At 43.2% G+C, this 13252-nt stretch overlaps 1 protein-coding gene across 4 annotated transcripts in view; it reads left to right on the top strand.

Moving 5' to 3' along the window:
• The window catches only part of Glyr1 (glyoxylate reductase 1 homolog), a 39833-nt gene that overhangs the window by 18159 nt on the left and 8422 nt on the right, over positions 1-13252 (top strand). For 2 of the 4 annotated variants that reach the window (XM_050165403.1, XM_050165229.1), the window contains 6 exons: positions 1162-1248; positions 2929-2985; positions 3619-3669; positions 3762-3835; positions 6707-6806; positions 12935-13027. In XM_050165403.1, the coding sequence (XP_050021360.1) occupies positions 1162-1248; positions 2929-2985; positions 3619-3669; positions 3762-3835; positions 6707-6806; positions 12935-13027 (462 nt within the window). Of the gene's footprint in view, positions 1-1161; positions 1249-2928; positions 2986-3618; positions 3670-3761; positions 3836-6706; positions 6807-12916; positions 13028-13252 lie in introns of all 4 variants that reach the window. The other 2 variants (XM_050165312.1, XM_050165140.1) reach the window with 1 other exon arrangement.

The raw sequence follows: 13252 nt of genomic DNA, 5'->3' as shown, positions 1-13252 counted from the left end.
TGTGAGTAATGGGGTTACATAAGACCATATATGTAAATTAATACTAAGATGATTTCTGAAACCTTTGCTGTCATTGTAATCAACATCACCTTCAAATGGGAGAAGGTACTGAGAGGTCAAATAAAGCTACTTTGATGAAGGAACCTTTCCACGGTGTCCTAAAGTGAGCCTGTGACTCAGTAGACATGGTGGAAGACCATCCCCAGTAATACAGAAGTTCTGAGGTAGGTTTGAGTTTGGGGTGTTTGGGATGGGGGGAATGGAGTGCTGGTAAACTAGAGAATGGCAAGGGAAGAGAAGAAATTAGTGGTGGTACACGCCTTCAGTCCCAGCATTCGAAAGGCAGAGGCAGGTGTTATCTCTATAAGTTTGAGGCCAACCTGGTCTACAGAGCAAGTTCCAGGACAGCCAGAGCTATTAAGCAAAGAAACTCTGTCTCAGGAGGGTAGGGGAGGAAGTGAAGAAGAGTGTGGAGTAAGGTGACTGACTATATAGCCCTTCTGGAAGGCTGCTATAGCAAATTTTAGCTTCCTTGTGAGACATGGGAAATTGGCTTCAGGCAAATAGGGGGTCTGCCATGAGCTGGTGTGTTAAATCTAGTCTGCATGGACCCAGAGAGGGAGCAAGAGATACATTGTTCGCTGCCTGCTTACAGGGATGGTGGCATGTTGGCCAGTTTGGTATGAGTGAAAAGGGAGAAGGGTGGCTTTATAGTGACAAAGCAGTGATCACTGCCCTTTGAGTCAGTAGAGGAGGAGACCTGGCACCAGGAAGATGGAATGTTTGTGGGCATGTGGGCATTCACCCTGGTATAGAGTTGTTCTTGTTGAAGACAAGGCAGATTCTCTCTGAAGCTACTGTTTTCTTAGGGATTATTCCTTGCCATAAAGAATTTCCCTGTGACCTGCTGGCAGCTTCCTAATTAACCTTCATTCTTGTGATATAAGTGCATGTGTGGGTTTCGTTACTACAGGACTGGAGAAGAAGGCTCACTTTGTGTTGGCAGGAAGCAGTTGCCCTTCTCCCACTTAGAACCGTGCCCAGGGGATTGGCTTGAACTCACACTTAGACCATGGCACTTGCCAGGAGCTTAGTTTAGGGCTGAGTGTGGCCAAAAGGGAAGCAAAGTATCCTGATGGTTTCTCTGCTTTTCTCCTCTAGGACCTCACCATCCCTGAGTCGAGCACTGTGAAAGGGATGATGGCGGGACCAATGGCCGCATTTAAATGGCAGCCAACTGCAAGTGAGGTAAAGAATTTTCCTTCTGTTAGCACTGGGCCACAATGTCAGAACAAGCACACAGCAGATTTTCTGGCTTTGCTATGTCATCCTCTTTCCATTTCCATCCTTTCTGTTGTTTGGTTTTGTTTTATAGAATAAACAATAAAGAGGTCTAGGAGGAAAAAATTGCTCAGTGTTTTTGGTTTAATGTTCTAGGCAGTTTGCCTATTTAACATCATATATAGGATTATAGACTCACTATCATTCTTACTGTTTGGAGTAGAATTGTTTTTGTATTTATTGTAAATATCCTCTCTTCCATTAATAATCTTTTTTCTCTGTTTTGTTATACATGCACCCCCACACACACACCACCTTAGAGGAAGTAGTTTTTTGGGGGGAGGGTTGGGGAGAGGTTATTTTGTCTTATGACAGGGTCTCCCCAGGTAGTCCCTGCCTACATCAAACTAGATATCCTTCCACCTCAGATACCAATGTTACATACTAGGATTATAGAAATGTAGCTGCTAAGCCCAATTAATGCAGTTCTTGATGTTTTGTAGCCTGGGGTCACACTGGCTTCCCTGTGCCTGCACCTGGTAGTAGGCATAGTTGTGAACAGTTGTGGAGCTCTATGGTCTTGGCTCCTGTAATCAGAATTGATTCCAGGAAGCCAAGCCCTCCCTACAAGGGTCTGGCCTCAGACCCAAGGAGACCAGAGTTCTGAAACGAAGAGAGTCATGGAACTGTTGTGGCTTATGCAGCCAGACCAGCTGCATGCCTGGTGAATATTCAGTACTAAAATGCAGGAGGGCTTTATATATTTCCACAGAGTTACTAGAGTGATTGGTCTTAAACTGCAGAAGCATCTGTCTTTTTTGTACTCGAATCCATTTTTCCTTAACTAGAATGGTAGTTATGCTAACTCTGGCTTATGAAAGACCAGAATTAGGCCTGATGGCACAGGCTTGCAATCCTAGCAGAGGCTGAAGCAAGACAATCACAGGGTCATGGCCTGCCTGAGTAACCAAGTGAGCTGAAGGCCCAGCCCGAGTAACATGAATCCATTTTAGCTTAAAATAAAAGTGAAAAGAAACCAAGTGGTAGTAGCACCCACCTTTAATCCTAGGACTCAGGAGGCAGAGGTACGTAGATCTCTGTGAGTTCGAACTCAGCCTGGTCTACAAAGCAAGTTCCAGGACAGCCAGAACTGGAGAAACCCTGTCTCAAAAAAAAAAAAAAAAAAAAAAAAAGAGACAAAGAGTCAAAGACAGGTGAATCTATGTGTTTGAGGCCAGAGCTATAAAGTGAGTATCTTAACAAAAAAAAAAAAAAAAATGTGGAAAGAGGGCTTAGAGGTAGAGCAACTGCCTAGCTTTGGCAAGGTCCTCTAGGTTCAATCCCTAATACAGAAAATAAAAAAACACTTTCAGGGTTGGGGATGGCACATGCCTTTATTCCAAATAAAGAGACAGAGGCAGGTATATATATCCCTGTATGTTTGAAGCCAGTGTAGTCTACAGAGCAAGTTCCAGAACAGCCAGGGCTACTCAGAGAAACCCTGTCTCAAAAAATAGAAGTTTCCCAACAGCTTTGAAGGAAATTTTGTTGAAGAAACCTTGCAGCAGGAGGGTGTCCCTCATCTTGGCAAGAGGAAGTGACTTTGGTAGAGGTAGCTCATTTGATTTCCTTGTTTTCTGATTTCAGCCAGTCAAAGATGCCGATCCTCATTTCCATCATTTTCTGCTGAGCCAAACAGAGAAGGTGAGTGCTCACTTGGGGCGAACCTGTTTATGAGTGCTGTAGCAACAAGCTAAGTGACAGTGTGGGCCCATGAAGGAATCACATGCCAGTGAAATTAAAACTGAGAACAGTTTTTAGAACTCAGCCACTTGTACTGCTGAGATATCAGCTGTTGCCTTCAGAGTCTAAGGCGGAAGGAGCTAGACATGAAGGCTGTCTCCATGAGGTTGCTCATGCTTCCTGGGTCCACATCCTGTGGTTCTGTGGTCAGGATAGCTTCCCAGCCCTGTGGCTATTGCAGGAAGCTTTACTAAAGTTTGTGAGACGGGGTTGGGCCAAACTTTGCAGGGATCCTATAGCAACGAGTGACTTTGGAGGTGGGCAGATTTGATTTCCAGCCCAGCTTTTACTGACTAGCTCCATAAGAAGATACATAAGTTGACACCTAATACCCAGAGTGAGACAAAGACCTTCAAAGAGCTATGTGGAGTGTTGAAGGGTAATGAATGTTTCCCTCTGGATTTCTTAAAATTATACAACAAAGAAATATCTTGTGTTATTGTCTCACTTTAGGTATTAACCATTTAGGGGAATTACCATGTAGACCTGTTGCACTGCACTTAATAAGCTGGCTTTTTCCTTCCTCTTTATTAGCCAGCTGTCTGTTACCAGGCAATCACAAAGAAGTTGAAAATATGTGAAGAGGTATGTAAGCTCCCTGCCTTTCAATTTTTATCTCACCTGTAGTCTCGCTGTGGTCAGTCTGCTAGATGATTATTTGTACTTCCTATCCCTAGGAAACTGGTTCCACCTCCATCCAGGCAGCAGACAGCACAGCGGTGAATGGCAGCATCACACCCACAGACAAAAAGTAAGACCTTGGATGATGAGGCCTCCTGGAGACTTCAGATTCTGTTCAGCTGGGGAAGCGGCACCAAGGGAACCCTGAAGGGCATGTCCAAGCCTGATAATAATTTGACAACAGTTTTATTTATCAGAGGAAGTTGTCATTCCTACCCCCACCTCCCATGAGGTCCTTCATTGAGACTAGACTCAGGTCTTGGCTCCCTAATTGTCAGTGAGTCTGAACAACTACTTTAGAAGATCTCTGAGCCTCTCAAAAGATGGCTTGTAAAGCACTGCCTCAGGCCCCCATCCTGGATAGGGCTTCTCAGCTGATAGAGTCTGTCTAGGGTGCAGCCCAAGAATTCACTTCTTTGCAAGTAGCAGAACTAACTGCTCTTGCTGCTGCTGCTAATCTGGAGCCACTCTTAGAAATTTGGCTCAGTATGTATATACATTTACCTTGCATGATGGGAGCTCTAAGATTAGCCCTGGCGAGAGGCAAGCAGGTTTTTGGAATAAAGCCCTTTGTATTAACTTACCCATTTCTCCCTCTGTCACCTCCCTGTCCTTCCCATGCACCCTTAGCTGCTTTCCACCTTGCCTACATGATGGGCCCCAAACCTTCCGGAGACTTGTCTTTGCAGCTTCACTGCTACTTCAGCTGAGCCGGTTGAGCCTGCAGTCATTTGATGGAATGGGTTTTATTACTAAGGAAGTGTGTTTTGAGCAATATAACAAGTATGAATTCTCATTTGTACTTTCCACAGAGTTCTCTCACAGAGTAAACTCAGTATAACTTTTAACAGTTCAAACTCTTGAAACCCTAGGTTATATAGATTCTTCTTGAACTCCCTCTCTGCAGTGTGCAGAAGATAGGAGCTTGTTGGAAACTGATCAAAGGTTGGGGGAGATAGAGTCCAGAGGTGGTGGTGCACACCTGCGATCCCAGCACTTGGGAGGCTGGGACAGAAAAGGATCAGGAGTTCTAGGCCAACGTGGACTGCTTAGCACAACCATGTCTCAAAACAGAAAGGTGAGGGCCAGGATAGAAGGTAGGTATCCTTTAGTAAGGATTGTATTGGTTTTAAAAATAAGACCAGCACAGGACTAATGACTTGAATCATATTCTCACCCAAGACCTTGACTCCCTCTCAAGGCAACTCTTTTGTTTTGTTTTTCAGTTTTTCAAGACAGGATTTCTCTGTGGCCCTAGCTGTCCTAAAACTTACTCTGTAGACCAGGCTGGCCTCAAACTCACAAAGACCCGCCTGCTTCTGCCTCCTGAGTGCTGAGATTAAAGGCGTGCAATGCCAACACTACCTGGCAAAACATCTCTTTCTTTATATATTGAGTTTGAAGTCAGCCACCAAAGCAACTGATCCATGTTAACCCACACTGACATAGCAACTGTTGGACTACTACTTGTCATGTTGGAAATACAGATACTTTGTTCATATCTGTTGAGTTTCCTAAGACACAAAAAGAAAGAAAATGACTGACTTGAAAGACTTTGTGGGGGGAAATTGTACTACTACATTAGAGAGTTATGAATGTCAAAAGTCTTGTCATAAAACCTAGTGGTCAAAGAACCCTTTGTTGAAGAAGGTGGTGGCTTTGATTAACATGATGTTGTGTATGCTGGGACAGAGAGTGTTGAGTACTAGGTATTCCTGCCAAAATAAGGAAAGCCTCCAATTAAAGGAGTCATTTTCCAGTGGTACTTGCAGGTGAGATTCCAGAAAAACCAAAAGTATGGAGAGGCTGCACAGAGCCTTTGCGAGGAATTTGCAGAAAATGTTGAGAACTGAGAGAAAACCCAAATAGAAAATAAGAAAATAGTGAAATTTCTGAAAGAAAGGCATTTAACTATTATACCATGCAAGAAGAAATGAAGGTATATAAAAACCAGCTGGGTATAGTGGTTCACTCTGGAGTCCAGCACTCAGGAGGCTGACACAGGAACATTGCTCTCTAAGTGCTAAGGAGACAGGCAGGTAGATCACTAGAGCTCACTGGCCAGCCAGCTTCGCCTGCTTAGCAAGTTTCAGGCCTGTGAGAATCTTGTCTCCCAAAAAGATTATTTGTGTCTGACAATGACACTCAAGGTTATCTTTTGACCTACACATACTCACAAAGTATAAGAACCAGAAAAGACATTTATGCAAGATTAAGATCTCTGTACAAGTACATAAAGATAGTAGTAGTAGCTGTCTTTATGTATTTGTGCAGATAGTAGTCCCATCAATTTCTCCAGTGGCAGGAAGTTAGAATAAGTAGCAGAAGTTAAAGGTAGGCAAAATTTACCATTTGCATTTCAGTCACTGAGAGTTGTGATGGATTGAGAATAAGGTGTTGGAAACTAAGCTTTGGAGAATGTAGGGTGAGAACCTGGAAGAACAGGTGTCAGGGAGAGGCAGTGCAAACTACTACTATTGCCTCCTGCGTTGTGGAGTCGCTTGGCTATCAACACTTGTCTCTGTAGTTTATGGATTTGGGGCACACTATATAGTGGTCTGAAAGCCTAGTGCACGGAGTTGCTGATCAGGAAGCCATTCAGGAGCTGAAGACAGCTCTGTGCTTTGTCACTGGAGTGGAATTAGAAACTCAGATGCTCTATCAAAAGCAAGAGGGCCCACGATTGGAAGACTAGCCATGAGGTATGGAAGTCATGCTTTGGTATCTGGTGGTCAAAGATTTAGACATGGCCATATGCATTTAGGGACCCTTACTGACCATCCAGAAGAAGAGGTACAGTGCTGGACCAAGGCTGTAAAGCATTGCCTAACATGAAACTCCCCTGGGTTTGATGCCCAGTGTCATAAAAGAAAAAAGTACATTATTACTTGTGCTGCAAGGTGGACGTGCCTTTGAACCAACCAGTCTTTGTCTCTTTCAGGATAGGATTTTTGGGCCTTGGCTTAATGGGAAGTGGCATCGTCTCCAATTTGCTAAAAATGGGTCATACAGTGACTGTCTGGAACCGGACTGCAGAGAAAGTAAGTATTAAGGATGAGGTTTGTCTCTTGGAAAGTAGAGTAACTGGGGGTAGTTACTCAGTGTTTCCATTCAGTAGTGTTCTGTACACAGGAAAATAAGCTAAGCTTAGTCCAGACAAAAGGATATATGTTATTATAAAAATTTAAATATTTAAAACTACTCAAGATGTGCCACACATGATGGCCCGTGACTATAATTTCAGCACGGAGGAGATTGAGGCATGAGGATTGCCTTGCATTCTAGGCTAGCCTAGGTTATATAGGAAGCCCCAGACTACAGTGTGACCTTTTCTCAAAAATACAAAGAAGCCTAGCATGGTAGTGCTCTCCCTTAATTGTAGCACTCAAGAGACAGAAGCAGGCAGATCTCTATGAATTCAAGGCCATCTTGGTCTACAGAGAAAGTTATGAGAAGCCTTGTCTCAAAAAAAAAAAAAAAAAAAAAGCTGAAAAGATGGCTCAACAGTTGAAAGTGTGTGTACTGTATACTACTATTCCAGACCTAGACCTATTCCAGAGGTCTAAAGTTCAGTCCATAGCATCAGGTAGCTTACAACCACCTATAACTCCAGCTCCAGCAAATTCCATGTCCTCTTCTGACTAATGGACACCTGTACTCATGTGTCCGTACACACACACACATACATAAAAAATAGTCTTTTTAAAAAGAAAATACAAATAACAATAGCAGCAGAGATACCATTGCTATAAAATGAAGACTACCCTATCGTGTGGAGTATGTAGGCAGACCAGCTTCATCCTTTGTAACCACCATACTGTATCTATGATGCGGTCCATTCTGAGCAGGTTGAGCAGCAAGGCATGCTTCAGGAAATGAGAGCACTGTTCTTATATGGACCGATCACTAAAGGAGATATTCGAGCTAAATGATGACAAAATATTAATAAAAATGATAATTAACAAAAATGTCACACACACACACACACACACAAAAACAGACAAACCAGGCAGTAGTGGCTCATGCCTTTAATCCCAGCACTTGGGAGGTAGGGGCAGGTGGATCTCTGTGAGTTCATGGCCAGTCTGGTCTACAGAGTGACTTCTAGGACAGCCAGAGCAGTTACACAGAGAAACCCTGTCTCAAAAAAAAGCATGTCTTCAGGTCTGGGTGTGGTAGTATATGCCTTTGGTCCCAACAGAGGCAAAAGATTTTGTTTCAAGGCCAGTGTGATCTACAGTGTAAGTTCCAAGCCAGCCAGTGCTACATCATAAGACTCTGTCTCAAAACAAAATATTTTAGGGACTAGTCTGTAGGTCAGTGCTAGAGCAAGACCCTGGTTCTCTTCCTCAGTATCTCCACTCCCAAAATTAGTTTGTACTGGATCAAGTGCCTTTCAAGAACAGAAAAATGGGGCTGGAGAGATGGCTCAGCGGTTAAGAGCACTGACTGTTCTACCAGAAGTCCTGAGTTCAATTCCCAGCAACCACATGGTGGCTCACAACCATCTCTAATAAGATCTGTTGCCAGCTTCTGGCCTGCAGGGACACATGCAGACAGAACATTGTATATATAATAAATAAAAACTTTTTAAAAAAAAAAAAAAACAAAACAAAAAACAGAAAAATTGGATTTTGTGGGGAGCCTGGGACAGTGGGCTCCAAAGGTCATGCTTTATTGTTAGGCCACAGGTGTTGAGCATTGGGTAGATTCTGTGAGGTAAGATCCTAAAGCTCCACTGCAGTAGTGACTCCAGCATTCTCCTCAGAACTGCAGTTGCTGCAAGTGAGGGAAAGCAGAGTGTCTGGGCACGTGTGGTACTGGGACATTTCCCTTTCAATGGGGTCTGGTGCCCTCTTCTGGCATGCAGGCATACACACAGACAAAATATTATATACATAATAAATAAATAATTAAAAAAAGAAAACATAGACAAGAGAGTGAAGCATCTAAGAATTAAGTCAGGCAGACCCAAATTCAAATCACAGATATGCTGTGTACCTTACATGGCAAGACACTCTGCTCGTCTCTCCCTGTGTGAGTAGCAGAGCAAGAGCACCTGCTTCCTAGAGGGCAGAAATGGACAGTACTCAGCTCTGAAGAACTCAACACAGGACCAGGCAGGAGATTGCTGTAAAAAGCCATTTAGTCCTCTAGTAATCCCCCTTGGAATTTCTTTTAAGTCTGTTGATAGAAATGGTCTTTTGACTGGGCATGATGATGCTTACTTTCCATCCCAGAACTTGGAAGACAGAGGCAATGTGATCTCTATGAGTTCGAAGGAGGTCAGCCTGACCTACATACATATAACAAGTTCCAGGCCAACCAAACATAGTGAGATGCTGATATACATACATCAAAAGAGGAAAGGTCTTCTAGGACTGGGGAGACGGCTTTGTAGGTGATGGTTCTTGCCATCAAGTCTAGCCACCTGAGTCCTGAATTTTATCACCAGGACTCAAATTGTGAAAGGAGGGACTCCTGACCCATGTATTCACATACATACATCACTAAGTAAATAAATATAAAAGCAAGAAAAAGGTTTGAATAGTCCTCTGGCCAAGTACAGAGGCAAGTGTCTATGGTCCCAGCTGCTCAGGAGACTAGACTTCCCAGGCCAGACTGACTGCACACCACAGTGAGACTGTATCAGAATGACAGCAAAATAGAATGATCTACTGGTGCTTCTGAAATAAATAAGAAACATGGTCTTAGTATTCAGAAAAAAAAATAATAAACTGAGTGGTGGTGGTGCACGCCTTTAATCCCAGCACTTGGGAGGCAGAGGCAGGCGGATCTCTGAGTTCAAAGTCAGCCTGGACTCTATAACTAGTTCCAGGACTCCAAGAGGTAGAGAAACCCTGTCTCGGGGTGGGAGTAAAATTGACTTACTATGGCTTATACATAGGCAGAAGGATCATTAGTTCAAAGCCAGCCTAGGCTACCTACCAAATTGCAAATTGAAGGCTAATCTGAACTACAGAATTAGACACTGTCCAAAAAATAATAATTATTTATTTTCTGAGGTAGGGTTTCTCTTTGTAGTCCTGACTGTCTGGAACTCACTGTGTAGACCAGGCTGGCCTCTAACTCACAGAGGTCTTCCTACCTCTGTCTCCTGGCTGATGGGATTAAAGGCATGTGTCATCACTGCCTGACCAAAAAAAAAAAAAGATTTAAGAGTAAGTGGTGGGCTAGAAAAATGGTTCAGCAGTTAAAAGTGCTTGCGGAGGACCAGGGTTCACATCTCAGTGCTGTATGGTTCCTCATAACCGTCTATAACTCTAGTTCAAGGGATCAGACATCCTCTTCTGGCCTTTGAGGCCACCAGGTGCACATATGGTGTATATACATATATTCAGGTCAACATTGATTTGTGTAAAATATATAGTCTCTAAATAAAAGGGGTGGGGCAGTGATTCTCCTGTTACTGCCATGCCCATTGTTCTTTGCAGTAAATATACAAAGTATACCTGTTTCCTCTCTAAAATATAATTGACTTGGGAAGATGGTTAGTCTTACTAAATAGATTGCTGTTCACTGAGGTTCTAAGTTCAAACCCCTCATATCCACATAAAAACTGAGCATTTGCAGTAAATTTTTAATTAACATTGAGGCCAGTTTAGGAAGACACTAGATGTTGAGCTCTGGCCTCCATGTTAATGTACACATGAGCCCACACATATCTGCACCTGTAAACATAGGCACATACAAATAATTTAAAAAAATCAAAATTCAAAAGATGGGGCACTCTGTGAGAGCTCCTTAGCCTGGAAACAAAACCTAAAGCTTCATTCCCAGCACTAGCCTCCAGAAAGGCTGCTCATTACAAGGTAGGGAGGAGAAACAAAGACTGATCAGAGGAAATTTGCAAAAACCATCTATAAACAATCAAAATTCTCTAAAGAAATAGATAAATATGGGGGCTGGAAAGATGGCTCAGAGGTTAAGAGCAGGGGCTGCTCTTCCAGAGGTCCTGAATTTGATTCCCAGCAACCTAATGGCTCACAACCAATCTGTAATCTGGTGCCCTTTTCTGATGTGTGTGAGGACAGAGCACTCACATACATAAAATACATAAATAAATAAATCTTTAAAAAAAGATAAGTAGTGTTTTTGTTGTTGATATTGTTGCTTTTTAAGTTTTTGTTTGTTTTTGCTTTTTGATACAGGATTTCTTAGTAGCTATGGAGCCAGTCCTGGAACTCGCTCTATAGACCAGGCTGGTCTTGAGCTCCCAGAGATCCTCCTGCCTCTGCCTCCTGAGTGCTGAAATTAAAGACAAGCGCCAGCACCGCCCAGCTTAAATTTCTTTTGACTTTTTGAGACACAGTCTCACTTTATAGCTCTGCCTTCGCCTGGAACTCAATGTGTAAGTTCAAGGCTGACCTTAAACTCTCAGAGATCCACCTTCTGCCTCCCAAGTGCTAGGATTAATGGTGTGCACCACTATATCTGACCTTAAGATTTTGTTTTATTTTATATGTACTTTATATATATTTTTTTTTTTGGGGGGGGGGTCTCGAGACAGGGTTTCTCTGTGCTTTGGAGCCTGTCCTGGCTGAAACTAGCTCTGTAGACCAGGCTGGTCTCGAACTCACAGAGATTCGCCTGCCTCTGCCTCCCGAGTGCTGGGATTAAAGGCGTGCGCCACCATCGCCCGGCTGTACTTTATATTTTATGTGTATGAATATTTTGCTTGTATGTATGTATGTATACAGCATGCATGCATGGTGCCCTTGGAAGTCAGAAGAGAGTGTTGGAACCCCTGGAACTGGAGTTACAAAAGATTCTGAACTGCCATGTGGGTGCTGGGAATAAAATCTATGTCCTTTGACAAAACAGCAAGCCCTTCTTAACTGCTGAGCCTTCTCTACATACAGTTCTAGACCATCAGTTATTGGATAATAGTTTTCCAAAGCAAAAATTAGACAATATTGACTGTCCACCAACTGAAAGTAGTTGTGGCAGAGTATGATGGTTCAGTATATTCAGTGGTAAAGATGTGTGCTGCCTACACTGACCACCTGCACCAGTGCCCAGAACCCATGTAGTAGAAGGAGAGCCAACTCCAGCACATTGTTCTACAACCTTCACATGTGTCTGTGCATGCACAGCAATTTTAAAAAAAGTTTTAGGAGTCCGGGAGAGATACTCAGCACTTAAGAACACTGTTTAATCCTGCAAAGGATGCAGTTTCAGTTCCAGAACCCACGTGTTGGCTTACAAACATCCATAACTCCAGATTCAGGGAATTCAACACTTTCAGTTGAGCATCAAGGACACCAAGCACACATGTAGTACATATATATGCAAAATATTTGTACATATAAAATAAGCTTTATTAAAAAGTTTTTATTAAAAAGCAACAGTACAAAATGTGTATCCAAGTTATTCTGATTTTTTTTCTTTTAATACTTTCTTTTGTTTGTTTGTTTGTTTGGTTTGGTTTTTTGAGACAGGGTTTCTCTGTGTAGCCCTGGTTGTTCTGGATAGATGAAGCTGGTCTTGAACTCAGAGATACCCCTGCTTCCACCTCCCAAGTGTTAGGATTAAAGGGGTGCGCCTCCTCCCGCCTTGCTTTCTCTTTCAATTATTTTATGGGGGACTTGCACACCAAAATACCAGTGATTTGTTTTGCAGAATATTCTGGATGATTTTAATTTTAGACAAAAAGAAGTTAGATCTTCGAGACCCTTCATAAGTCTTAATCTGGCTACAGGATTTGGAACCAGCCCAAGAGAGAATGGTGGTCAGAAGAAAGGGACAACACAGCCCAGCCCTGCTCCTCTGCATGTGCTAGTGGCTCAGGTCCCTAGGCTGGGTTACCAGAGCTCTCCCAGCATAGAGGAGCTGGACATAGGCACTGTTTGTATCCTGCTCTTCAAACTGCCAGCCTTCAACAGACACTGACTTTGTGTTTCTAAAACAGCATATCATTCTAGATACCATGTCTATCCACAAAAACAATATAGTTTTTAAAAAAGTTTCTGTCCTTTTATTCTCAAGAGGTCAGGCCTCCAGCTCCAGTGTCCTGGGGCCTCAGCCTCCTGCCTTGGGAGATAAGCCAGGGGTCCACACATCTCTGGCCTGTCCGGCATGTTTGTTGTGCATTGCATGCAGCTCACGTTAGGATCTGTGACTTTTGCAGTGTGATTTGTTCATCCAGGAGGGGGCCCGCCTAGGAAGAACCCCCGCTGAAGTCGTTTCAACTTGTGACATCACTTTTGCCTGTGTGTCGGATCCAAAGGCAGCCAAGGACGTAAGGATCCCCCTTCCCTCAGCATCTCAGGTCGTAGCCAAGAGAACTGGCTGCCCTCCTCCCCTTCTCCCCTGCACACTGAGTGAGTGTTTGCATGTGGGGGGGACATCCCATCTGGGGGTATCTCCCATTGGGAAAGATGTTGTCAAAGATGAATACAGACTTTCTTTAATTCAAAATGAATTTCTAGAGTCCTTGAAGTCTGTCTGAACTTGTTCTAGATAT

The sequence above is a fragment of the Alexandromys fortis genome, unplaced genomic scaffold, assembly GCF_014885135.2.
Source record: "Alexandromys fortis isolate MF-2015 unplaced genomic scaffold, M_Fortis_MF-2015_v1.1 scaffold_29, whole genome shotgun sequence".
Lineage (NCBI taxonomy): Eukaryota > Metazoa > Chordata > Mammalia > Rodentia > Cricetidae > Alexandromys > Alexandromys fortis.
The sequence above is the reverse complement of the archived record's forward strand: the minus strand, read 5'-3'. Positions and strand labels throughout refer to the sequence as shown.